We start from the raw sequence: 27227 nt of genomic DNA, 5'->3' as shown, positions 1-27227 counted from the left end.
ACTGTTAGGATATTTAGATAGAGCCTTTTACCTAAGACAGCAGACTATTTCTAAAATAAATGAACATCATGTCACTAGCTATTTGAGAAAGAAAAAAGTTGATATTTGGCTCTTGGCATTGAAAGACCAGCCTTCATTACATCAGCAACATGCCTACATGGCTTCCTAGAATATTATTTTAGTGATTTTATGGGTTTTATGGTAATGTTATTTTCCCTTAGACCTTGGAGATAATAAAATGAAAAATTAAAACTATAGTGTTAAAAATTAACATTTACTTCATTCCAATAAGTGCATATCAAGTGTTCATTACATTCTAAGAACCTTATCAGGCATCGTGAGGCAGGGTTCCAGTACTTGACTAACAACCCCCATAATTTAGAACCACGCATAGAAGGGATTAAAAACAATAAATCATGCTAGCTTTCCTACAAGGTAGGCTAGATGTATAAATAACAAGTTGTCCCCTGAAAATACTAAAATGTCATAAGCACGAATATGATATTAATTAATCATACCAGGAAATATGTTTTGAAAACAATTCTTTGTTGTTGTTCTGAAAGAAGAAATCAGTCTTTTGCAAAGATTTGGACTTTAGCCAAGGATCCCCCAGTGCCCTGAGGAGACATAAGCAAGGGAGAGAGAGAAGGTCACTGACAGACTCACAGTAAACACAAGTGGCCAAAGGTTATTTCAGTATTCCTGGGTGGAAGGTAAGAGATAACTTGACCCAAAATTCATTGTTAGCAGATTTATGTGCAACTCAGATAGTTTACTAGAAGAAAAACTCGTCTATAAGGTGTCATTGGAAGACTTTCATAGCGATCCATTTATGTGTATAGATAGACACAGACTGAATATGACAGGCTGTAAGAATTCCATGTTAGCATTATGGTGTCATGATAAACATTAGGTATAAATTGTTTTTCTGATACGTTAAGATTCACCCATCTATAGGTGAACTGGACTACTGGTAGACAAGGTTTCTTAGCCTGAAATGTGAATACACATTGTGCAGCATTGGAGGCAAGGATTCATTTATTACCCACAAGCCTTGGCTGTTCTAATTTGCACTACTCACCCCTGCATATTTTCATACAACATTTTGTGTCACTGGTTATTTAGATTCCAGTTACCAATCCCAATGGATTATTTTACCATCAAAGTAGCTGTGTCTTCAGTTACCTACGTTATATACATCTATCTCCCACAGATACACACATTATTTAATCGGGACAAGAATTTAAGAACAGATAAATATTTTCTAACCCAAAGTCTTGAAATGTTTAAGTTTCTTCTAAAAATTTTGTTGTTAAAACTCTTGGAGTTAAGCCAAGGAGCCATTTTGAGTTAATTTTTGTGTAGGGTATAAGGTGAGATTCTAAGTTGGTCCTTTTATATGTGGCTTTCCAGTTGCTCCAGACCATTTTATTTAAGATAGAAAAAGTTTATTTTAGTTTATGGCTTTTAAGGGTTCATTCTGATTGCTTGACCTCTTATGGTTAAACATCACAGCAATAGGAATGTGTAGACAAGTACAAAGTCCCTACTGTGATTCAAGATAATTGCCCATGGGCCCCTCTAAAATAAAAATAAATTACATACTTTAAACATTCAGTGACACAGAGAGAACATCCCTATTCCAAAAGGGAAGAACAGAAAGAAGAAATGTCCCCCCTCCCAAAAGAAAGATTGAGACACAGTAAGGCAAACAGTAAATCCTGCAGCTCCATGTCTGGCATACAATGTCATCATAGAAACACCAGCAGGTTTATGCAACCCTGCCCTATGGCCTTGGTGTTTGCAAACCATATGGCTTCTCTCATGATTGGGTCCACTTGTTGCTTTTCTTAGCAGATATTCTTTGTTTGCTCTCTGATATCCTCAAGTCTCTATTGCAGCCATGGATTTTTACCCTCATAGTTTTATATAACATAATCTCAGAGGCTTCTGGCAGAGGATCCAAACCTGCTGCCCACTGCCGAGACCCACAGGTGTTTCTCTGGGATCTTAGAAATTACTGTGACCCCAGGAACCCTTGCATTCTCAACGACTCCCCCCAAAACAGGACTACATGGATGACAAAGTTGCCATTAGCTTAAATAGTAGCTCTCTGGACCCCCCTTGAATTATGGTTATGGTGGTACAGTCTCCGGGTTCCTGGGCAAGAGACCTAGAAAAACACTTCCCTGGGAAAGCCTCTGGGAGCAGGGTATGCTGGAAACAATTTCTTCCCAAGTGAGTCTTTCAAGTGAATTTATAATTCTACCCTTTGGAACCTATGATGGTAGGATCTGGCTGACTCCTGAGATGCACTTAAAGTGCCTTCCCTATAGTATTAGATGTTTGGTTTCTCTTTAATGACACTAATCTTCTTTTAAAACACTCACACACATACATACACTCTCCCACTCTCCCATGCACACACACACATATACATACACTCACACATATACATACACACACTCATATATATATAGTGATATATTTGAATGTATATACATTCACATTCATACACTCACTCATTTATATATACTCACATATATACTCTCACAAATATACACACTCATACACATGTGCACACACTCACACACATACACACATACTCTCAAACATACACACACACACACTCACACACATAAAAACATGCAGACCTTTCTTGTCTATAACTTTCAGTTTGTTCCTTTTCTGTCCAGACTACATGTTTTTTTTTTTGTTTTTTTTTTTTTCCGGAGCTGAGGACCGAACCCAGGGCCTTGTGCTTGCTAGGCAAGCGCTCTACCACTGAGCTAAATCCCCAACCCCCAGACTACATGCTTTTTAAAAACTCTTCTCTCCTTTTTGTTCTTAATTCTCATTAAATGTAACTAAAATACACCAGTAACAAATATGTTACAATCTGAATGCTAATCTGTCTTGAAATTCTCTTGCCAAATTGAGTAGTCTGTCAACCTTGGAATTCAACCTCTCACAGTTTTGAAACATGCAGAAAATGTAGACAAATCCTTTGCCAGAATGTAGCACTCATGGCCTTTAGTAATGTCCAATAGAATCCTTCCTTCAATCTTAAACATTATCAAGACAGTCTCTACGGTCCACATTTCAGTGTCTGGTCTCTGAGCTCCCACTATAGCCACTCACAGAACTCTGCTTACAACATTCAAGGGCCTCTTAGCCCAAATCTCCAAATTTCTCACTTTACTTTTCTATTTATCCCAGTACCTGAAAATATATATTAACCCTGGGATAATATTATTTTATTAGTGTGTACCATTTTTCCAAATGAAGATAATGTTTTTATCTACCACTAGGCCAAAGACAAGCCACTTAAGGCCTGCCAAAACCAATAATAGAATGACTTTGACAAAAATTCTGTCAAAAAGGCTAGCATATGACTTTATGGGATGGCTCAATTTTGTCTCTATGGGCCACTTATCTATAAAACAATTCTGTAATTCTGTTGTATGATTGATTGATTTGGCATAAAAATGAATATGTATATCAAAGTGCTTTCTTACTTGAGGATGTAGCTCAGTTCTATAGCACTTGCTTTACAGGTATGGGGTCTTGGATTTGAACTCCAGACTCACAATGAAACAAATCATTTTTCTTCAGTTTTTTTCTTTCTGATTTTAAATGACTGAGACATTCAAATGAACCTAGAAAAGTGCCTCATGAGGTTATCCTTGTTATTGCAATCAGAGACATTGGCTATGACTGGGACTTCCCTCTCTGTAAACCACTGTAGTAGTAAGTTCTTACTGTTGTAGCTAGTATTTTAAAGAAGTAAGAGTAATATCAGACAAGAGGGCTTACCTCAGATCAGCCAAACATGACATAAACATATAACAAAGGCAGGTGGACTTAGCACAGATCCAGATCCAGGAAGAATGTCTCAAAATTAGAAACACAAAATGTTGATTGTGAAAGAAAAGATTCACAGTTCAGTATATTAAAAATATAACTTTGTGTTATTAAAAAGAACCAGAATAAATGCAAAATCCCTAAGTTATGAAGCAATAAGAATATGTTAAATATGTAAAATTAACACAGAACTAGTTTCAAAGAAAAATGGCACCTTTGAACCAATAAGGAAAAGACAGATCAATATTAAGATATGAGAAATTATGTTAGTAGGTACCTCATAAAACAAGAAACCTCAATAGTTAACAAATACATGGAAAGATAATTATCCACTGTGGTAATTAGAAACTCTACATTATGGGTTGGGGATTTAGCTCAGTGGTAGAGCGCTTGCCTAGCAAGCGCAAGGCCCTGGGTTCGGTCCCCAGCTCCGAAAAAAAGAAAAAAGAAATTCTCCATTAAAAACAGGAAAAGCTGCAGGACATTGGTGGTACATGCCTTTGATCTGGGCATTCAGAAGGTAGAGGCAGATGGATCTCTTGAGTTCAAAGCCAGCCTGTTCCATAGGATGAGTTCCAAGACAGCCAAGGCTACACATAGAAACCTATCTGGAAAAAAAGAAAGAGCAAGGGGGGGTAGGAGAAGCCAATATGTATGTATGTATGTATGTATGTATGTATATATATATATATATATATGTATATATATATGTATATATCTCAAATATCAAATTCACAGTAATTTCAAGTATGCCAATACAATAATAAAATGTTGGCAAAATTTCAAAAACCAGAAAAGAAAAAACACTGTTGGTAAAGTGTTAATTGTGGAACTGGAGAGATGGCTCAGAAGCTAAGAGTTCTTACCAATCTTGCAGAGGATCCAGATTCAATTCCTAGCACAAAGAGGCAGTTGGCTAACAACCACCCATTACTCAGGTTCCAGGGGATCTGACACCCTTGTCTGACTATTGCAGGTCCTATGTGTACATGGTGCACACACAGACAAGATGGCACACACAAGGAAAACGTTTAAACATTTAAAATATCTAGCATAAAGAATGTTAGTCAGTGCACCAGTTATTTTTGTAGAGTAGAAAGTATGAGCATTCTGTAGTTTAGCTGTTCCCTAGGTAAACTTGTAAGAGTCATCTACATGCCTCCTCTTCACAAGTGCTTCTCGAAATTGATTAAGCTGTAAGGAACTCAAGTGTTCATCAGCAGTGTAATGGGAAGAAATTTATAGAATGAAATACATTACTAAGAATGAGCAAACAACTTCCTGTATCCAGCATTATAACTGAGGCTCATAGATAAGACGAATGAACAAGAAAGTCATTCATAAAAGATCCTATCACTGTTGTTCCATTAGAATAAGGACAGACCTAAGCCATTCAGGATTGCATGCCTGTGGGCACACCTAAGCAGAGAGGAAGGCGGTGGGTGATGATAACTGCTCTAACAAATACCTAAGATAAACTTATATAGAGCAAAGGTTTCTTTTGGCTTGTGGTTTCAGATCTTAGTGTCTATGGCCAGTTGATTGTTGCTTGAGGCCTATGATGAGACAGAGCATCCTGGTGGGGAATACACACTGGAGCACAGCTGCTCACTGTACAGTGAGGCTGTTGCTGTCCTCTGTCGTAATAATGCTGTAGTCTGGAACCTCCAAGTGGATGATGCTCTCTAAAATGTAAAATCGGGGAAGGGACTGGTGAGGTGGATCGAGTGGTACAAATACTGAGCATGCATGAAGACTTTGGACCCCCAGTGCCTGTATAGAAGCCAGATGCAGTAATGTACACATTTGTAACTCATTCGCCCTTATGAGAAGATGAGCTGTGGGTACAAGAACCAGCTAGCCTGGCATGCACAGCTGGGAATGATGAGAGACCTGTCTCGAAACCAAGTGGAAGGCAAAGACTGACGACCAAGGTCGTCCTGTGACTTCAGCATGTGCACAATGTATGTGAGCCCCTTTTATACACACATGTATTATACATACAAACACATGCAAACAGTAAAACATGTAAGGTTACTGTGGCAACCCTGAGCTGGATGTGCATGGTTTCCTCCCAGTACTTCTTTTTCTGGGGGCTCTGGGATTCTAGACAGAGTTTCTCTGTGTAGCCTAGGCTGTCGTGGAACTTGCTTGGTAGAGCAGACTGGCATTGAACTCAGAGATCTACCTGCCTGTGCCTCTCAACTCTGACTCCTTCATGAACTGCTTGACCTCCTTTGCTTTGTCTCCTGTTTAGGACTGCTGTTTGAGTGTCCAAAATGTTTAATGCTATGCTGTGTGCTTCTGAGGCCCCTTACTCGTAGACTCATCACTTGGCTTCCAAAACCTGCCCTTGGACTCCTCTGTTCTTCTGACAACTGTCTAGAATGCAGTCTGTATGAGAAGGCATCATTAAGCTGACCTCAATAGTAGCCATGCTCTTCCCAATCTGCTTTAGATTTGTCCCCCTCTGTGCCAAAGGTCTGTCCTGCCCAGGGACCCTTCTTCAAACACAATTACACTTTGGCTAGCATATCTGCCTATCCTAACCAGATAGTGAGATCTTGCAGCTTCTTTCCCTTTTTTGCTATAAACTCCTTAGGGATAAGATTTGTATCTTGGTATTTTTTTTAACATTATAGCACAGAGCATGGTATTTGGCATTTTGAAAGGTTCAGTAGTTCATATTGAAACTTACTTATTTTTATTATATCATTTCAAGACAGTCTAGGTCAGTGGTTCTTAACCTGTGAGTTGTGTCCCTTTTGCAGGGGTCACATATCAGTATCGTACATTTTAGATATTTGCATTAAGATTCATAACAATAGCAAAATTAGTTATGAAGTAAGAATGAAAATAATTTCATGGTTGGGGTCACCACAACATGACGAACTAATATTAAAGGGTCACAGCATTAGACTGGTCTAGAGGGACAGAAACAGGTATACACACTAAAGAAAAAAGTCTAAGAATTTTTATGAAAAAGAGATTTTGGTACATGTGTTTCTGTTTTTACCACAGATTTTCATGGTAGAAATATTCCAAACTTCTCAGAACTAAGCTAACTATATAGAAGATGTCTGCATTTTACTGATTTTTTTTCTCATCACTCATCACATATGCAGGAATAAAGGATAATGAACAACTTTGAGTGCCATCCACTCTTTGCCACAGGGTTTCTCACTGGCCTGGGGTTCCCTAAGTTACTCTGGCTGACCAGCAAGCTCCTGGGATCTGTCCGGCTTTGAGCCCCATCACACTCAGCTTGTTTCCCATTCTTTCTTTAAAACAAAACAAAAAAACCACGTGTGCTGTAGAAATGGAAGTCATGCTGGCATAGCAAGGTTTTTGCTGACTGAGCTTCTCCCCATACTTTTACCAGTACTATTACGAGAAAAGGAAGAGAAGCCACAGCCTGGAAAAGAATCTTTGCAAAGCATATTTTAAAATCCCATCTGAGGTCACTTTACTCCTAGCACTGGGCCGGGGCAGGCAGATCTCTGTGAGTTGGAGGCCAGCCTGGTCTATGAAGTGAGTTCCAGAACAGCCAGAACTACACAGAGAAACCCTGTCTCAGAGAAGAAGAAGAAAAAAAAAATCCCATCTAGGATAAATAAGTCTGTTTCAAAATTCAACAATAAAAAAGTAAGCAGCCAGGTATGGTGACAAATACTTATAATTCCAGCTACTCAGGATGCAACGGCAGGAGGATCACAAGTTCAAGGTCAGCTTGTGCCACTCTGAAAGACTGTCTCAGTTCAAATGAGTGCAGGAAGAGAAGGAAGGGGAAGAAGGCAGGAGAAATGTGTGAATAACAATAATGTTCTAGTAGTGTGAAAAGATGCAAATTAAAACAACAATAAGTGTATGCATGCTTATGTGCATGTGTTTAGGTCATAAAGTAGATAGAGCAGGACCATGAGAAAGACAAAATCTAAAGAAAGGGTGGAAAGATTGGGGACAGCATTCAGTGCTGTCTGTGTAGGAAGGAGTGGGCAGTAAGAGGGGTGGCAGTTAAATGATAAAGAGGATGAATGATAATAAAATATAACACACACACAAATGTGTGCACCCTCACACGTGGCACACACATGGACACATACATATATATAAATAAGAATGGAAACCATTCTCTTTCCAAAAAATGAAATACCCTTTTAAATTCTCACCAACATGACTGCCTAAACGTGAACTGTTTGAACAAGGACTCCAGAGTGGATGAGGGAAAGACCACAAGACTGCTAACCCCACACAAAGAACTGCCAGCAACTCAGGAGAACTGAGAGCAGAACTCGTCTTCCCCAGGGAAAGCCCAGGGAGGGACTGCTTATCCACTACCAAGTGGTCAGTGCCAAATACATAGGAACAGCAACATTATACAGACCGAGACAGTGAGCTAGTCATATTCAGAAATACGTATGTACATACATATATACATGCAATGAAAAAGCAGACCATAAATTTGAAAGAGGGCAAGGAGGGGCTTATGAGATGGTTTGGGGGGAGGAAAAGAAAGGGGGAAAATAATGTGACTATATTACAGCCTCAAAAAATAAAAGAAAAAATTATACAATCTCCTACTGTTTTTTATTAAGTGGTGGGGGGAAAGCTTTCAGTCGAATGAGTGAAAGATCAAAATAAAATTGCTTCTACGTATAAAAAATAAAAAAAGTCCATCGTGTTGTGCTACACTGTAGAATGACTAAACTGTAAAGGCTGACCCCACCGAGCACTGAGTATATGCCAAAACCAACAACAAAACAACAATAAAAAAAAAATAAGCCTCACCTTTAGTCCCAGCACTCAAGAGGCAAAGGCAATTGTACCTCTGTGAGTTGGGGCCAGCCCAAAGCCTAGAAAGAGAGTTTCAGGACAGCCAGGACTACACAGAGAAACCCTGTCTAAAAACAACACAACACAACACTAAAACCCTTTAATACATGCATTCAGTGTAAGATGGGAAAACTTTTAGGGGGAAAAGCAGATTTTTTAACTGTTAAGCATATGTCTTGTTTATTCAAGAGAGAAGAAAATATAGATCCATAGAAAAGTGTGTGCAGTATCCGTGGCAGCTTTCTTTGTGATGGCCCCAAACAGGAAACAACTCAATGTCTAAACATAATTTCTCTATACACACAGTGTGATGTTACGCATCATGGTCATAGCATTGGAAGTGATCTCAAAAGATTTCTGGGGAGTTAAAGCATCTAGGCTCCCCAAAATATTCATGATTCTATTAATATAAACTCCAGACAATTCAAGACAATCTGGAAAAAAGTAGGTCAATAATTGCTTGGATAGAAAGCAGGGGAGAAGAATTAGGAAGAGGCATCAGGAAACTGAAAGATAAAGATACAAGTATGGCTCCTCTCACACAATGTATCCTGATTAGAGTTTCCCCTCCCTTTACTCCTCCCAGTGCTTTTCCACCTCCCCTCTCATCTGGATCCATTCCTTTATGACTCTTATTAGAAAAGAACAGGTTCCTAAGAGGCAATAACAAAATAAAATATAATAAACTGAAACAAAAGACATCAAGTCAAAGTCAAACAAGGCAAACCAATAGAAAGAAAAGAACCCAAGAGAAGGCACAGGAATCAGAGACCCATTTGTCCTCACACTCAAGAGTCCCTCTTCTGGCCTCCTCCAGCACCACCATACATGTGATGTACAAACATACGTGCAGATACATACACATAAAATAAAAATAAGTCTTTTAAAAAATTAAAATCACTCTGTGTAACCCACTACTGAACTAAACTTTTACTTTATATATTTAATAAACATTATTAAGTATATAAAATACTATTTGTCAGCTTACATGTAAGCATTTTTATCTTTATTTATTTATCAACAATAATAATAATATCAATAATATCAATTTATTCTACTATTTTGAAATGTTTAACATTTTTAGAATACCTGGCTAGTTTTATGTCAACTTGACACAAACTACAGTGACCAGATAGGAGGTAGCCTCAACTGAGAAAATGCCTCTATAAGATTGGGCTGTAGGCCAACTTGTAAGTCATTTTCTTAATTAGTGATTAACAGGGAAGGGCCCTCCTATCATGGATGTGGCCATCCCTGGGATAGTGGTCCAGGTTTCTATAGGAAAACAGGCTGAGCAAACAGCAAGGAGTAAGCCAGTAAGTGATAGCCCTTCATGGCCTCTACATCAGTTCCTGTGTTCCCGAGTTGTGAGTTCCTGTCCTGATTTCCTTTGATGATGAACTGTGAGGTGGAAGCAAAAACTAAATAAACCCTTTACTCCCCAAGTTATTTTTGGTCTTTAGTCCTGGTGTTTCATTAGCAATAGAAATCCTAGCTAGTACCTGTGTGCATGTGTTTACATATATGTGAACATATATGGTATGTTCATATGTGTATAGTAAGTTTCTCTTCCATACCTAGTTTCTACATGCCTGTCTACAAGCAGATGGTCACTGTAATTAGTTTCTTATGGGCCTGGTATGGCTTGAACATAACGAATTGAAACCAGGAACCAAAATTAAGTTGTTTCCATCAGATACTTGTTCACACTGATACAAAAGAAGAAAGACATCTCTAGATGTCCTTTATGTGTATTTAATCAAGGGAAAGTAACAATTCTCCTTGACGCACCTGCTCGCTCCAGAGGCAGCCGGTTGTACACTGCCTGCGTGTCTGGCTCACTTTCACATTGCTACAACTGAGATGTCCTTCCGAGCAAAAAGTGTCCTCTCTTTAGTGCAATGAATCGCCATGCTTCTCAAATGTGCCGTAATTACCTAGCCTGATCCAGCACTGGAGGGTGTTTATATTGCTTCCAAGTAAGTCAGCAATGAGTAATGTCTACATATATCCTGGGTTTTTTGTTTGTTTGATTTGGTTGTTAGGTTGATTTGGTTCTTTGAAACAAAGTTTCTCTGTGTAGCCCCGGTGGTCCTGGAGCTCCTCTGCCTCCTGAGTGCTGAGATTAAAGGCATGCGCCACCACTCCAGGCTCACATACCACTTCTTATTTGTGTATCAATGTCCAGCAATTGCTGAACTGTTGTGTGCTCACCCATAATCTCTATAGATCCAATCACCAGGGAGGCTGAACCAGTGTAACGTGGCAGTTCATTTTTGCAAAGTCGCTAACTTGTGGAAACCTTTGGATTTTTGTCATTCCAACAGGGAACAATGGTATCTGAGTGTGGTTTTCACTTATATCTCTCTTATTATTGACGTTGAATCTCTTAAGCTTTTAATTTTTCTATGAACTCTGTATTTTTTGCCTTTTTCTCTTTTAAATTGTTGATATGTTTGAGTCCCAAAAGAATTAGGACCTAAGATAAGAACTTGAGTGTTGGAATTTATTTGGGAAGTGGTGCCTAGAAGCAAAAGTAGTCCAGTGAAAGCAAGTGTTTTCTATGTGATTGTTATAGCCCCCAAAGGTCTGTCTCTATCAGATTCACTAAGAAGCACACCAAAGGCCTTCCAGAATTACCTTCTAAAGACATGGCTTCTACCACTGAGGCACTTCACTAATTGAGAGCTGCTTCTGAAGTATTATATTCTCTCGAATTTCTGGACTGGTTTACAGTGTTCAGGGATCTTGATGGTCTTGAAGAAGGCCTAGAGAGAAAAAGCTGCAAAAGCCAGATGTGAGCTTTGTAGGAGACTTTCTCCAAGGGAGTGAGTTCACAAGGCATTGTCCAGTGGAGCCCTATTGATATTGAAGGTGGGCCAGTGAGATGCAGGCCAACCAGCAGTTGCTTTTTTTTTCTCTTTCTGGTTTTTGTTGACTGTGTGTAATAAATTATCTGTGCTGTCACATGTGGTTCCTCTGTTTTACTTACATCATGTTTTTTTTAAAAAAGATTTGTTTATATTATGGAGTACTTGTGGCATTTTGAATAATGATTTTATTGACATTGACAAGTAATTTTACATCGTATAATTCAACCATTAAAAGTTTGCAAGTTGGTGGATGTGGTGAGTTACTGATACATGATCTCACATAAAACTCAGCCTTGTTTGGAACTCTTGCTCTTCCTGCCTCAGTGCACCACCATGTTCAATAGTCGTCTTCACCCTGAGGAGGACCCTCGCAGTCCTTGCTTAGCCCTCTCCTCATCTGAGAGCAGCTCTAAATCTGCCTTCTGTTTCTGCAGTTCTGTACTCCAGACATTTTATTGGCATTTGCCAACTGGCTCCTTCCACTTGACTCGTTTGTTGCATATGCTGGTGATCTATCTCCTTTCACTGATGAGTAAAAGTCTACTCTCTAAACTGAAATTTGTTTATCCATTTGTCAGTTAGTGGATATTTCTGTTAACATTTGGATACTTATTGGACTCTCTGGGACTCACTGGAGGACTTTATGGGCAGCATGTTCAATTCTCAGTCAACGACCAACCAACCAATAAAAAGAAGATAATTCTGAAAACATTTGCAGGCAGTTCCTTTGTAAGACATTTGCTTTCACTTCTAATTTCGTGCCTGGGAGAGTAGGAGGAATTATTTGCCTACAAGGCTGCCCCATTTTGTACTTTGACAAGCAATGACCAAAGGCTCTGGCTTCCCCCCACCCCCATTCTCTATCTCTGTCTCTCTCTGTCTCTGTCTGATACACAGAGAGAGACAGAGAGATAGAGAGCGAGTGCTCTCCCTGCCCCTGCCTCTAGAGTGCTGAGACTAAAGGAGTGCCCCATAAACCCAGTTCATTCACTCCTATGATTATGTCCTTTGAACACAGTTTGTTTCTGTTTTCATGAATTCCAACTCATTTATCTTTCTTCTTCTGATGAAAACCATCTTTTTCTTTATTGCTATGTTCTTGACTCATACCTAAAAAATACTTGCATAATGCCAAGTTTATGAGCATCATTTCTACATCTTCTGAGAAGGATAAAGCTTTAGACATTACATTTAGCTGTTACATATTGCTAGAGACAAGGTCTCACTGTGTCATCCCAATTAGCCTGGAACTCTATGTAGTCCAGACTTGCCTCAAACTCACAGAAATACTATTGCATTTAAATCCATTTTAACTTAATTTTTGTGTGTGGTGTGACAGTTGAGGACTATTGTATAGGGCTATGCAGTTATCCCCAAACTAATGGCCGGAAAAAAAAAATGGCTTTCTTGTCCAATGAGTTTCCCTAGCACTCTTGTCACCATTTGACTGTTCTTAAGATGAAAGGGTTAATGTGTAGGTTCTAAATGCCGTTGCTTATCTGTGTGCATCATGTGCCAATGCCACGTGTATGATTTTGACAGCTTTGTGTGGGACTCTGATCTGGGAAAAGTAAGTTCTCTAGCTGTGCTATTCTTTTCATAGATTATTTTGGTTACCCAAGTCCCTTGTAGTTCCCTGTGAATGTCAGGATTGGCTTGCCAGTTTCTGGACGAAGCTCATTGGAGTGCTGGTGCAGACTGCAGTAAATCTCAGAACTCTTGGGCAGCAGTGCCCACTTACCCTTACTAAGTCTCCTGACCCATGATCACATGGTATCTTCTCATTTACATAGTTTCCTTTAACATTTCATAATAGATCTTTTTACTTCTTCTGAGCAACTTATTTGTAGTTATAATTTTAGTGCTTTTATAAACATATAATACTGAATGAGCATATTAAATATAATCAATAAACTTAGATATTCCGTGCTTTGTAACAGTGTACTGTACCTTATCACGTGCACGTCAAGCAGTTCAGCTTTTTACCTGAGTCCTTGGGATCTGAACCCAGGCCTTTGTGTTCATCACCGACCACTTTATCTACTGAGCCTTGTCACCGGCTTCCACGCCCTTTTAAAATATTATATTTTATATGTGGAGAATTTAATATATGTATAAAATGTATTTTGCTCATATTCACCACCCCCAAATCTGCCTCTCCCCTTGGATACATTCCCTACCCGACCATTTCCTCCAACTTCATGTCTTTCTTTGCTTAATGACCCACTGAGTCCTGTTTGCTCTGCTCATGCAGTCATGGGTTTGAACCCATCCGCTGTAGTGTGGAAGACCATATAGTTCCTTGGCTAAAGGTGGGAGCTCATGAGCCCCTCTCCATCCATGCTGGAAGGTCTGTGTGGCTAGAGCTGCTATAAGTTAATGATTGTGTCATATCTAGAAGACACTACGTCATCCCAGCCCTCCCAGCCTCTGTTCTGATAGTCTTTTCATCCCTGCCCCACTATTCATGATATTCCCTGAGCCTCAGGGAGAGGCCTGGTAAATGGCTGTCCCATTTATGACTGACACATTTATGATTCCACAGACACTCGTTTTCTGCACTTTAAGCAGTTGTGAGTGTCTGTGTGAACTACTGTCCACTCCACAAAGAAGGTCCTCCAGTGGTGCCTGAAAGCTGTGCTGAGCTGTGCGTAGGAAGACAGTGCAGAGGTCATTCTGATTCTGTGTCTATTGACCAAAACAATATTACTAGGTTCACACCTAGGGCCAGTGAGCTTCCCCACCATTGACCACCACACATGGTTTCTTCCTGTGGGGCAGGCCTTAAACCCACTTAGAAAGCAGTTGGTTATCCCCATAACATTCTTGTTGTTACTGCACCTGTGATATATATCCTCCTGCTCCTCGGCATTGTAACTTTCATGGCTCACAGCTGCATGATATTCTTCATGAGCTTTCTCCCATAGCAGCCTGCATAGCATCTTCTGATACTCTGAAGCTACACAAGGACTCCTTTTTTTTTTTTTTTTTTTTGAGTTCCCATCAATCCCGGGCTAACCTTGAACCTGCGTGTCATCCTCTCACATGCTTGGATTACTGGCTGAGCAGCACAGCACTTGTAAATCCAGTGCTGGAGAAGGAGACATGAGGACCCCTGTGGCTCACTAGCCAGTCTTACCAAATCAATGAGCACCGGGTTCAGGAAAACCCTGTCTCAAAAACTAAAGTGGTGAGCAATTGAGGATGATGCTCGACATGACCTCGGTCTATTTCTGCACATATGTATTCATTCACACGTGAATGTATACAAGTACAATCACATACACACACATAAGAAACTTATTTGTACAGTGATAGATGTATTTCATTAAAATGTGTTTTTGAAGGAACTGTGGACATAGTTTGGATATGGAGTGTAGATACCCACCCCAATGACAGGTCATCTGAGTTTGACGCACTACCATGACTAAAGTACAAAAGTATTACATGGATCAAGGAACTAATATATTCGAAGTACTTATAATAGCACCTAACATATACTAAATCCTACTGCATGTGTCTCAAATAAAAATTAATTAAATCTGAGTGCATACACATTCTTCCTAAAACATCTGAACGGTTCCAGGAGAGACCTAAACCCTCCCTCCTGCTTTTCTCAGCTCACCCATGCCAAATTAACCTTTTTCCTGCGTATCTAAATGCTTGCTAATTTAAACAACCTCTCTCATTTTAAGATTCTCCGGCTCTCAGTCCAGCTAATTCTGCAATCAATTTAAGTGGAGCTCAGGACCTGACCTGGAATAAGAATGTGGTGAAACCACTGCCTTTACCTTTGCAGGTTGTAGGGAAGCCTTTTATTGCAGGTGATGTTTTCTTCCTTCCTTCCTTTCTTTCTTTTTTTATAAATACCAAAAGACTTCTGTGAAATTTCATTGACAAATATTTGAAAACAGATGCTTGCATTCCCTGTAGCTGCCAGTTGAAGATGGCCACGGGGCTGCCTAGAAGAACGCAGTGCTAGACAAAAAGCTCTGCACTCGCTGCGTTCCAACCAGAGGAGTCAAAATGACATAGAGGCGATAACCACAGTTTGATTCTGCTCAACAGACATTTCTTAATGCTCCTGCTGTGACTAGCAATTGAGGTTATGAAAACAAATAGTGCCTCCTAATCCAGTAAAGCAGATAGGCCTACACGATCTGTTAGTGTGCTTTAGCCAACATCCCAAATGATTGTGGGTGGATCCTTAGAAGAGATTGGTCTTAAAAATGGAGAGGGAATACTGTTCAAAGGAGTGGGAGGAGGACAGCCCACATTCCAGTCACAGCAGAAACACATGGCTGTAAGAAACCGAGCACTAATGTAGCAATGCACACCTCTAACCCCAGCACTTAGGAGGATGAGAGGAGGTTAGCCTGAGCTACCTACAAAGATCTGCTATTAAAAAAAAAAAAGAAATAAAACAAGCAGGAAAGGAGGAAAATTACAAGACAGTGCAAGAACTTTCTTAAATACTGAACTTGAAATATAAGATGCACAACTCAAAGTGTCAGGTGATGAGTGGTCGGTAAACGAGAAAAGAGCCACCGGAAGGCAGGCTGAGGAACATGGAGTTCACCCTACACTTACGGAACAGAGAAATGACCTGTTCTAGAATTTGAACCAGATCGTTTTGGCAGTAACATGTAACAAACAAGAGGTAGAAATACTGCTGTGAGGTCATCTCACTAGTTCAAGTGAGGGATGCCGAGGTCCTCAACCAGAGTGTTAACAGGTTGGAAAAGGGAAGGCAAAATGAGAGCCCTCAGGAAATGAAATCAGATGGGCCTGGCAGACGACTATGGGCCTGACGACGGTGTCTCAGGCAACAGCCATCTTTCTGGGCTAATGATGCCGTCGCTTGAGAGAGGAACCGTGGAAGGAGGGACAGACTCTCCAAGAGAAGAGTGTGTGGACATGTGGAGTCTGAATGAATGGAGCTGTTCATCACTCACTGATGTGTGCTATGGAGGAGAGCTACAACCTGTAGGTCAAACCATCAAGGTTAATATCAGTCATGAAAGGTACGGGAAGAGGCAGGCTGTGAATAAAGGATGGAACCCTACAAAAACCCAGTGCTTAAGAAGAATAAATGGTAAGACAGAGGAGACAGAGAACGGATCATTTTGCTGTCTGTTCTGAAGGTTAGCCATCACAATGTACAAAATCCACCTTGTCTTCTCCTCCAACCCAGGAGTTGGGGGTTTGGTTTAAGCAACTGACAACTGCCTCTAACTTCAGTACCAGGGGAATGAAGCTTGCCTGCCTGCCTGCCTGCCTGCCTGCCTTCCTTCCTTCCTTCCTTCCTTCCTTCCTTCCTTCCTTCCTTCCTCCCTCCCTCCCTCCCTCCCTCCCTCCCCCTCTCTCTCTCTCTCTCTCTCTCTCTCTCTTTCTTTCTTTCTTTCTTTCTTTCTTTCTTGTTAAGACAAGGTTTCTCTGTGTAATAGCCCTGGCTGTACTGGAACTCTCTTTATAGTCCAGGCTGACCTCAACCTCATAGATCTGCCTGCCTTTGCCTTCTGAGTGCTGGGATTAAAGGAATGTGCCACCACTCTTGGACCGTAAAGATGAAATCTTAAAAGAAAGAAGAATTAGGCTGACAACTTCTGAATCCCCACTAATCACTCCTGATATCCACACATGAGAGAAAGCTGTTTACTCTTTGCCCTCTGGTAGACATTTACAGCTGCTTCTAGATTCTTTTGAAAAGAATTGAATATGAATCTGACTAGGCCTCTAACAATTAGTTTATTAGAAATACAATGGACACAGAGATGTTCGGTGGTACTAGGAACGTTGAATCAGCAAGCTCCACAAAATGAGGAATTCAAGGTTTTTTTAAAAGAAAAAAATCACAAGAAATATGTTTTGGAAAAAAATATTTTGCTTTGAAATTGTCTGCTATTTTCTGTGAAGACCTGAGTTCAGTTCAGCACCTACACCAGGAGGTTCACGACTGCTTGTAATCTCAGTTCCACAGTATCCAACCTCTCTTTGGACACATGCAGTCACATGCAGACTCTCTCTCTCTCTCTCTCTCTCTCTCTCTCTCTCTCTCACACACACACACACACACACACACACACACACGCACTCACACAAACACAATATTTTTTTACAAAAAGTAGATCTTATTTTCAAAAATCATTTGGTATATGGCACCTAATTCAAACAGTTTTTTATGAATCACAGTTTGAACAAGCTAATTCTTTAAACTATTTCTGCTTTGATGATATTTATTAATCACTGTTGATTTTAAGTATAATTTTTTGAAGATTTTTTTTAATTTTATTTTTTCTGGATATTTTATGGATTTACATTTCAAATGTTATCCCTTTTCCCCCATCTCCCATGCCCTCTCCCCTCTCCCCCTGCTTCTATAAGGATGCTCCCACCCACCCACTCCAAACTTAATGCGCTGGAATTACCCTACTTTGGGGAAACGAGCCACCAAGGGCTTCTCCTCCTATTGATGCTGGACAATGCCATCCTCTGCTACATATGTGGCTGGAGCCATGGGTCCCTCCATGTGTACTCATTGGTTGGTGGATTAGTCCCTGGGAGCTCTGGGGAGTCTGGTTGGTTGATGTTGTTGTTCTTCCTTTGGGTTGCAAACCCCTTCAGCTCCTTCAGCCTTTTCTCTAACTCCTCCATTGGAGTTCCTGTGTGTTCCAATCCAATGGTTAGCTGTAACCATCCTCATCTGTGTCAGCAGGGCTCTGGCAGAGCCTCTCAGGAGACATCCATATCAGGCTCCTGTCAGCAAGCACTTCTTGGCATCAGTGATAGTGACTGGGCTTAGTGGCTGCATGTGGAATGAATCCCCACGTATGGCAGTGTATACATGACCTTTTCTTCAGTCCCTGCTCCATTCTTTGTCCCTGTATTTCCTCCTGTGAGTATTTTATTCTCCCTTCTAAGACAGAATGAAGCATCCACATTTTGGTCTTCCTTCTTCTTGGACTTCATATGATCTGTGGATTTTTTCCTAGGTATTCCAAGCTTTGGGGCTAATATCCACTTATAAGTGAGTGCATACCATGTGTGTTCTTTTGTGTCTGGGTTACCTCACTCAGGATATTTTCTACTTCCATCCATTTGCCTAAGAATTTCATGAAGTCATTGTTTTTAATAGCTGAGTAGTACTCCATTGTGTAAATGTACCACATTTTCTGTATCCATTCTTCTGTTGAAGGACATATGGGTTCTTTCCAGATTCTGGCTGTTGTAAATAAGGCTGCTATGAACATAGTGGAGCATGTGTCCTTGTTATATGTTGGAGCATCTTTTGAGTATATTCCCAGGAGTGGTATAGGGGGTTATCAGTACTATTTCCAATTTTCTGAGGAACCTCCAGACTGATTTCCATAATGGTTGTACCAGTCTGCAATCCCACCAACATGGAGGAGAGTTCCTCTTTCTCCACATCCTCACCAGCATCTGCTGTCAACTGAGTTTTCAATCTTAGCCATTCTGACTGGTATGAGATGGAATCTCAGAGTTGTTTTGATTTGCATTTCCCTGATGACTAAGGATGTTGAACATTTCTTAGGTGCTTCTCAGCCATTTGATATTCTTCACTTGAGAACTCTTTGATTAGCTCTGTACCCCATTTTTAATAGGGTTATTTGATTCTCTGGAATCTAACTTCTGAGTTCTTTGTATATATTATATATTAGCCCTCTATCAGAGGTAGGATTGTTAAGATCTTTTCCCAATCTGTTGGTTGCAGTTTTGTGCTATTGGCAGAGTCCTTTGTCTTACAGAGGCTTTTCAATTTTATGAGGTCCCATTTGTCGATTCTTGATCTTAGAGCATAAGCCATTGGTGTTCTGTTCAGAAAATTTTTCCCTGTGCCCATGTGTTCGAGGTTTTCCCCCACTTTCTCTTCTATTAGTTTGAGTGTATCTGGTTTGATGTGGAGGTCCTTGATCTACTTGGACTTAAGTTTTGTACAGAATGGATCAATTTGCCTTCTTCTACATGCCAACCTCCAGTTGAACCAGCACCATTTGTTGAAAATGCTATCTTTTTTCCATTAGATAGTTTTAGCTCCTTTGTCAAAGATCAAATGACCATAGGTGTGTGGGTTCATTTCTGGGTCTTCAATTCTATTCCACTGATCTACCTGCCTGTCTCTGTACCAATACCATACAGTTTTTATCACAATGGCTCTGTAATACTGCTTGAGGTCATGGATGGTGATTCCCCCAGTAGTTGTTTTATTGTTAATAGTTTTCACTGTCCTGGGTTTTCTGTTATTACAAATAAATTTGCAAATTGTTCTTTCTAACTCTATGAAGAATTGAGTTGGAATTTTGATGGGGATTGCATTGAATCTGTAGATTGCTTTTGGCAAAATGGCCATTTTTACTATATTAATCCTGCCAATCCATGAGCATGGAAGGTCTTTCCATCTTCTGAGATCTTCTTCAATTTCTTTCTTCAGAAACTTGAAGTTCTTGTCATACAAATCTTTCACTAGCTTGGTTAGAGTCACGCCGAGGTATTTTATATCATTCGTGACTATTGTGAAGGGTGTCATTTCCCTAATTTCTTTATCAGCCTATTTATCCTTTGAGTAGAGGAAGGCTACTGATTTGTTTGAGTTAATTTTATATCCTGACACTTTGCTTAAGTTTTTTTTTTTTTATCAGCGGTAGGAGTTCTCTGGTAGAACTTTTGGGGTCACTTACGTATACTATCATATCATCTGCAAATAGTGATATTTTGATTTCTTCCTTTCCAATTTGTATCCCTTTGATCTCCTTTTGCTATCTAATTGCTCTGGCTAGGACTTCAAGTACTAAATTGAATAGGGAGGAAGAGAGAGTGGGAAGCCTTGTCTAGTCCCTGATTTTAGTGGGATTGTTTCAAGTTTCTCTCCATTTAATTTGATGTTGGCTACTAGTTTGTTGTATTTTGCTTTTACTATGTTTAGGTATGGGCCTTGAATTCCTCATTTTTCCAGGACTTTTATCATGAAGGGGTGTTGAATTTTGTCAAATGCTTTCTCAGCATCTAATGAAATTATCATGTGGTTATTTTTTCCTTAACTTTGTTTATATAGTGGTTTACATTGATGGACTTCTGTATACTGAACCATCCCTGCATCCCTGGGATGAAGCCTTGATTGTGTTGGATGATCTTTTTGATGTTTTCTTGGATTTGGTTTGCAAGAATTTTATTGAGTATTTTTGCATCTATATTCATAAGATAAATTGATCTGAAGTTCTCTTTCTTTGTTGGGTCTTTGTGTGGTTTAGGTAAAAGTATAATTGTGGCTTCAAGAAATGAATTGGGTAGTGTTCCTTCTGTTTCTATTTTTGTGGAATAGTTTGAAGAATATTGGTATTAGGTCTTCTATGAAGGTCTGATAGAATTCTGTAGTAAACCCATCTGGCCCTGGGTTTCATTTGGCTGGGAGACTTTCAGTGACTACTTCTATTTCTTTAGGGCTTATGGGACTGTCTAGATGGTTTATCTGATCCTGATTTAACTTTGGTAGCTTGTGTCTGTCTAAAAAGCTGTCCATTTCCTCCAGATTTCCCAGTTTTGTTGAGTATAGGCTTTTATAGGAGAATCTGATAATTTTTTTAATTTCTCCAGTTTTTGTTGTTACATCTCCCTTTTCATTTCTGATTTTGTTTATTTGGATACTGTATGCTCTCTGGTTAGTCTGGCTAAGGGTTTATCTATCTTGTTGATTTTCTCAAAGAACCAGCTCCTGGTTCTGTTGATTCTCTGTATAGTTCTTTTTGTTTCTACTTAGTTGATTTCAGCTCTGAGTTTGATTATTTCCTGCCTTCTACTCCTCTTGGGTGAATTTGCCTCTTTGTGTGCTAGAGCTTTTAGGTGTGCCGTCAAGCTGTTAGTGTATGCTCTCTCCAGTTTCTTTTTGGAGGCACTCAAAGCTATGAGTTTTCCTCTTAGCACTGCTTTCATTGTATCTCATAAATTTTGGTATGTTGTGCCTTCATTTTTATGAAATTCTAAAAAATCTTTAATTTCTTTCTTTATTTTTTTTCCTTGACCAAGTTGTCATTGAGTAGAGTTTTGTTCAGCTTCCATGTGTATGTGGGCTTTTTAAATGTTTTTCTTGCTATTGAAGACCAGCCTCAGTACATGATGATCTGATAGGATGCATGGGATATTTCAGTATCCTTGTATCTACTGAGCCCTGTTTTGTGACCAATTATATGGCCAATTTTTGAAAAGGTACAATGAGGTGCTGAGAAGAAGGTACCTTTTTATGTTTTAGGATGAAATGTTCTATAGATGTCTGTTAAATCCATTTGGTTCATAATTTCTGTTAGTTTCACCATGTCTCTGTTTAATTTCTCTTTCCATGTTCTGTCCATTGATGTGATTGGTGTGTTGAAGTCTCCTACTATTAATATGTGGTGCAATATATGCTCTGAGCTTTAGTAGAGTTTATTTTATGAATGTGGGTGCCCTTGCATTTGGAGCATAGATGTTCAGAATTGAGAGTTCATTTTGGTAGAATTTTCTTTTGATGAGTATGAAGTGTCCTTCCTTATCTTTTTTGATAATTTTTGGTTAAAAGTCGATTTTATTTGATATTAGAATGTCTACTCCAGCTTGTTTCTTTGGACCGTTTGCCTGGAAAAATTTTTCCCAGACTTTTACTCTTAGTGTCTGTCTTTGTCACTGAGGTGTGTTTCTTGTATGCAGCAAATGCTGGTTCTTGTTTATGTATCCAATCTCTAAGTCTGTCATCTTTTTATTGGGGAATTCAATCCATTGATTTTAAGAGATATTAAGGAATAGTGATTGTTTCTTATTAATTTTGTTGTTAGAGGTGGAATTATATTTGTGTGGCTATCTTCTTTGGGATTTGTTGCAAAAAGATTAGTTTCTTGCTTTTTCTAGGCTGTAGTTTCTCTCCTTGTGTTGGAGTTTTCCGTCTGTTATCCTTTGTAGGACTGGATTTGTAGAAAGATACTGTGTAAATTTGGTTTTGTCATGAAATATCTTGGTTTCTCCATCTATGTTAATTGAGAGTTTTACTGGATATAGTAGCCTGGGCTGGCATTTGTGTTCTCTTAAGGTATGTATGACATCTGTACAGTGTCTTCTAGCTTTCATAGTCTCTGTTGGGAAGTCTGGTGTAATTCTGATAGGTCTGCCTTTATATGTTACTTGACCTTTTTCCCTTACTACTTTCAATATTCTTTCATTATTTTGTGTATTTGGTGTTCTGACTATTATGTGACAGGAGGAATTTCTTTTCTGGTCCAATCAATTTGGAGTTCTTTAGGTTTCTTGTATGTTCATTTGCATCTCTTTCTTTAAGTTAGGGAAATTTTCTTCTATAATTTTGTTGAAGGTATTTAGGCCCTTTTATTTGGGAGTCTTCACTCTCTTCTATACCTATTATCTTTAGGTTTGGTCTTCTCATTGTGTCCTGGATTTCCTGGATGTTTTGGGTTAGGAGCTTTTTGCCTTTTGTATTTTCTTTAACTATTGTGTCAGTGTTTTCTATGGTATCTTCTGCACATGAGATTCTATCTTCAATCTCTTGTATTTTATTGGTGGTGCTTGCGTCTATGACTCCTGATTTCTTTCCTAGGTTTTCTATCTTCAAGTTGTCTCCCTTTTCCAGTGTGTTGGGATATCCAGTATTTGCTGTGGTGGGATTCTGGGTTCTGATGATGCCAAGTAGTCTTGGTTTCTGTTGCTTAGGTTCTTGTGCTTGCCTCTCACCATCTAGTTATTCCTAATGTTATTTGCTCTTCTGTCTCTGACTGGGGCTTGTCCCTCCTGTGGGCCTCTGAGCCTGTGAGCCTGTGAGCCTGTGATCTTTGGAGTGAGAGTGCTCCTGGCAGACCATCTCTCTGCAGGCAGGTTTTATGTGAGAGCTCTGTGATACAGCTCCAGCTCTGGGTGCAGATGGAGACTCAAATGTTCCTGTCCCAGGCTGCTCTGCGACTCCTGAGCCCTGTGCACTTCCGGCAGTTCTCTGTTCAGAGAGTTAGTAGAGAGAAAGTGGGGTCCTGCCTGTGTGCTCTGGGCTTAGGAGGGAGAGTGCTTCTGGCAGACCAGCTCTCCGCAGGTAGGTTTTTTTGTGCAAGGACTGTGGTACAGCCCCAGCTCTGAGCGCCGATAAAGACCGGAAGGGTCTAGATCCCGTTTTTCAGATATGTTTTTAAAAGTCCATTTTTAGCAGTATCTATAGAAGTTCTTATCAGTGAAATTATAGAATGACTATGTTGCTTCTGACTAACACCTGTGAGTCCGTGCAGAGGAAACCAGATGGGCTGCATAAGATAAATGCCAGACTTGGGCAGTGGGTGTATATGATGCATTGTACTGGTCTCTCTCCTTTTGTATGTTTAAATTTTCCATGAAGTCGAGTTAAAATTCCATTAAGCTTTCCTTATTTTTGTCTACTGTCTCCAAAGACTTTTTCAAAAAGAATTCTGGAAGATTTCTCAGGGCCCCCAGGAAATTATTCCTGGGCACATCTAATTTTTTAATTTATTATAGTTATTGACATACCTGACATTTATTTTATTTATTTAAGTAAATTGCTCTGGTTTTATGCAACTGTCCTTTTTGTGAATTTTCCCGGAATGCTCAAATGTGAGGTTTACCAGATGTCTGCCACTTCACAGTGTCCCCCAAACCTCTGTTCTGATCTGTTGCCTTTCTGTTCTACAGAAGCAGCAAATGGGACCAATGGCCATGGAGGTAAGAGCAGCACATCTAGTTCCACTCCATCTCACCCTGGGAACTACTCTTTGTCACCAAGACCTACCTACACATCCATAGATCAAGGTACAATGTGTGTGTATGTATGTAATGAGGGAGGCAATATATGTATGTGTGTGAAGGTTCAAAGTCTACATTCATTGTCTTCCTCTATAGCTCTCCATAGTACCCTTAGAGACTGGATCTCTTGATGAACCCAGAGTCCACAGTCTCGGCTAGTCTAGCAATGAACCACAGGATCCTCTTGTCTGTACATTATTGATTTTAAAGGCATATACCTCTATGCCTGGCTTTCTTATAAGATTGTTCTCAGGTCCTCATGTTCCTGTGGCACTTTACCAACTGAACCATCCCTTTAGCCCAGTGCTACAGATTTTTGAATAATTATCTGAATACACAGTGTAGTCTTCCCTTTGCTTAAAAGACAACATTTTGAAATTTCATGATTGATGTGAATAATAACTGTTAAATTAACTGGTGATTCCACATGAAGGAACATAACTGGGAAATAAGTGTTTAATCAAAATTATAGTCTTGAAAATTCAAATATGTCTACAGAACTCTGTGCGAAAAGAGTTGCATGGCATTAAATACTTTTTCTCCATTTACCCAGTAGATTTGCCTCACAACAGGGATGTCAATAAAGTCAAGTGAAGTAAACTATTTACCACTGCAAACTGCAAATACCATATGGTCACAGTTATTAGTGTAGCTTTTTCTAACTCTATCATTGCCCATAGGGAGAGTGACTCAGACTTCCATGCAGATCAAAGGAAAAGGTCCTATGAGCACTTGGTAGTTTTTCTTTCTTCCCCATTGCTGAGGACAAGGCTATCTTTCCTTTTCCTTTTCAGCTAACATGTTCATTTCTGGCCCACCAAAGAAACGACACCGGGGATGGTATCCTGGGTCACCTGTCTCCCAATCTGCTCTAGTTGTGCCAGTTCCCACAGTTCGTCCTCTTTCAAGAACTGGTGAGATTTTAACTGATGATGTATTTAAACATTTCTCTTTAATTAGCAGAGGTAAGTTCTTCTCCTGCTCTTGTCCTCTGAAGGTAAATGCCCCAAATCAATCATTGTCATTAGCAGTAAGATGTAAGGGTCTTGGTAGTAGCTAATATTTTATCTCCATAACATAATCCTTCCCTATAACTTTATGTACTATTACAACTTCGTTTTAACCATGTAATTGATGAGCCATTTGTTGCATAAGACCTAATGCTACTACCATAGGGTGCATGTGGACTTGGTTTGTCAGAGTGGTGCTATGATTTGTTCTCTGTGTGATACTTCTTGATTACTCTGGCTTAGTCATTACTAAGTCATCTACTTACTCATGGTTTAGTCCATAGCTATACTACAAAGGGCTACTTGGCTCTCCTTCATAGACCCCAGACTGTGTCTAAAGGTGTCCTCAGCTAAGTGTGCACACAGTTGTCCACCTGTTCTACCAAGTAGACAATGAAAAGTGCTCCAACCCTAAGAACTAGGTCGAGATCTTTACAACTTCTAATTTACTATTTGCTTAAGTAGTTTTGAAGACTCCATAGAAATCTTCTATGTGAATATGTTACAGTTGCTTACACGTAGGATGATGAATGATGAGTGTCTCTGTCACATTTCTGTTTCCAGCTTAATGTATGGAAATCTACACCTTTGGTTACTTTTGGGGTAATAAATATGAAATACAAAGCTAAATCCAACAGAATGCTCAGTGGTCATTATCTACAGTGATGTAATTATGGTTGATTTGTTTTCTTACTTCTGTTTTTCTGCTAATATTCTACAATGCATATGTTCAATTTTAAAAAAAACCTAAAACTATTGAACTTGTAAACCATCTTTAAAGTGTTAAAACCAAAAATAATAATAATAATAATAAAGTGTTAAAACTATAGTGATTTCTGAAGGTTTTCAGTTAGCCCCATGCCTAATCTTTCTTGTCAAACAATCTTTTTCTTTCCAGAGCCCCTTTTATCTACCCCAGTTCCACAGACCCCATTAACTGGAATTCTCCAGCCTCGGCCTGTCCCTGCAGGGGAAACTGTGATTGTTCCTGAAAACCTGCTGAGTAACTCAGGAGTTAGACCAGTGATCCTGATAGGTATGGTGGAGGAATTCCATGTCTAGACTTCTCTGTCTCCAGTCCCTGCTCTGTGGGCTTATTCACATTCTCATGAGAATATTTGTCTGTCTTTATTGACCATCTCACCATCTCAGCTTTCCTTGGCTACCCCCTTTATGTTGTATTAAGGACATGATTTAAAGCTGAGAATAAGTCACTCGCCCTCAACCATCTTTCTCTATCCAGTGGGGGAGTCTGACCCTTTATAAGAGTAAACAACAATTACTACACACTCCAGTAACACTGGGACACATTGGAATATGAGAGCTGGCAGAGGTTCACTGCCAAGAGCTTTGAGAAGTCTTGGGAGAGAGGGCTTAGTGCTGCCTGGAGGAGTCTTAGAAAACCATCAGACTAAACCTCAAGCAGTGTGCAGAAGCATGCTCGAAGTGGACCTGTGGAGGAGGGGACAGTCCAGTCAAAGGAAGCCACACCTCAAGAAAGAAAGAAAGAAAGAAAGAAAGAAAGAAAGAAAGAAAGAAAGAAAGAAAGAAAGACAGACAGACAGACAGAAAGAAAGACAGACAGACAGGAAGAAAGACAGGAAGGAAGGAAGGAAGGAAGGAAGGAAGGAAGAAAGAAAGAAAGAAAGAAAGAAAGAAAGAAAGAAAGAAAGAGAAAGAAAGAAAGACAGAAAGAAAGAAAGACAGACAGACAGAAAGAAAGACAGACAGGAAGAAAGGAAGGAAGAAAGGAAGGAAGAAAGAAAGAAAGAAAGAAAGAAAGAAAGAAAGAAAGACAGACAGACAGACAGACAGAAAGAAAGACAGACAGGAAGAAAGGAAGGAAGAAAGG

At 39.6% G+C, this 27227-nt stretch overlaps 1 protein-coding gene across 1 annotated transcript in view; it reads left to right on the top strand.

Moving 5' to 3' along the window:
• Window positions 1-27227, top strand: part of Greb1l (GREB1 like retinoic acid receptor coactivator) — a 238693-nt gene that overhangs the window by 147492 nt on the left and 63974 nt on the right. The window contains exons 8-10 of the mRNA XM_032885701.1: window positions 24255-24371; window positions 25160-25279; window positions 26274-26411. Coding sequence (XP_032741592.1) covers window positions 24255-24371; window positions 25160-25279; window positions 26274-26411 — 375 coding nt within the window. The remainder of the gene's footprint in view (window positions 1-24254; window positions 24372-25159; window positions 25280-26273; window positions 26412-27227) is intronic.

This window comes from Rattus rattus, chromosome 15 (genome assembly GCF_011064425.1).
Source record: "Rattus rattus isolate New Zealand chromosome 15, Rrattus_CSIRO_v1, whole genome shotgun sequence".
NCBI lineage: Eukaryota > Metazoa > Chordata > Mammalia > Rodentia > Muridae > Rattus > Rattus rattus.
Note: the sequence above shows the minus strand (reverse complement) of the source record. Positions and strands in the feature narration are given on the sequence as shown.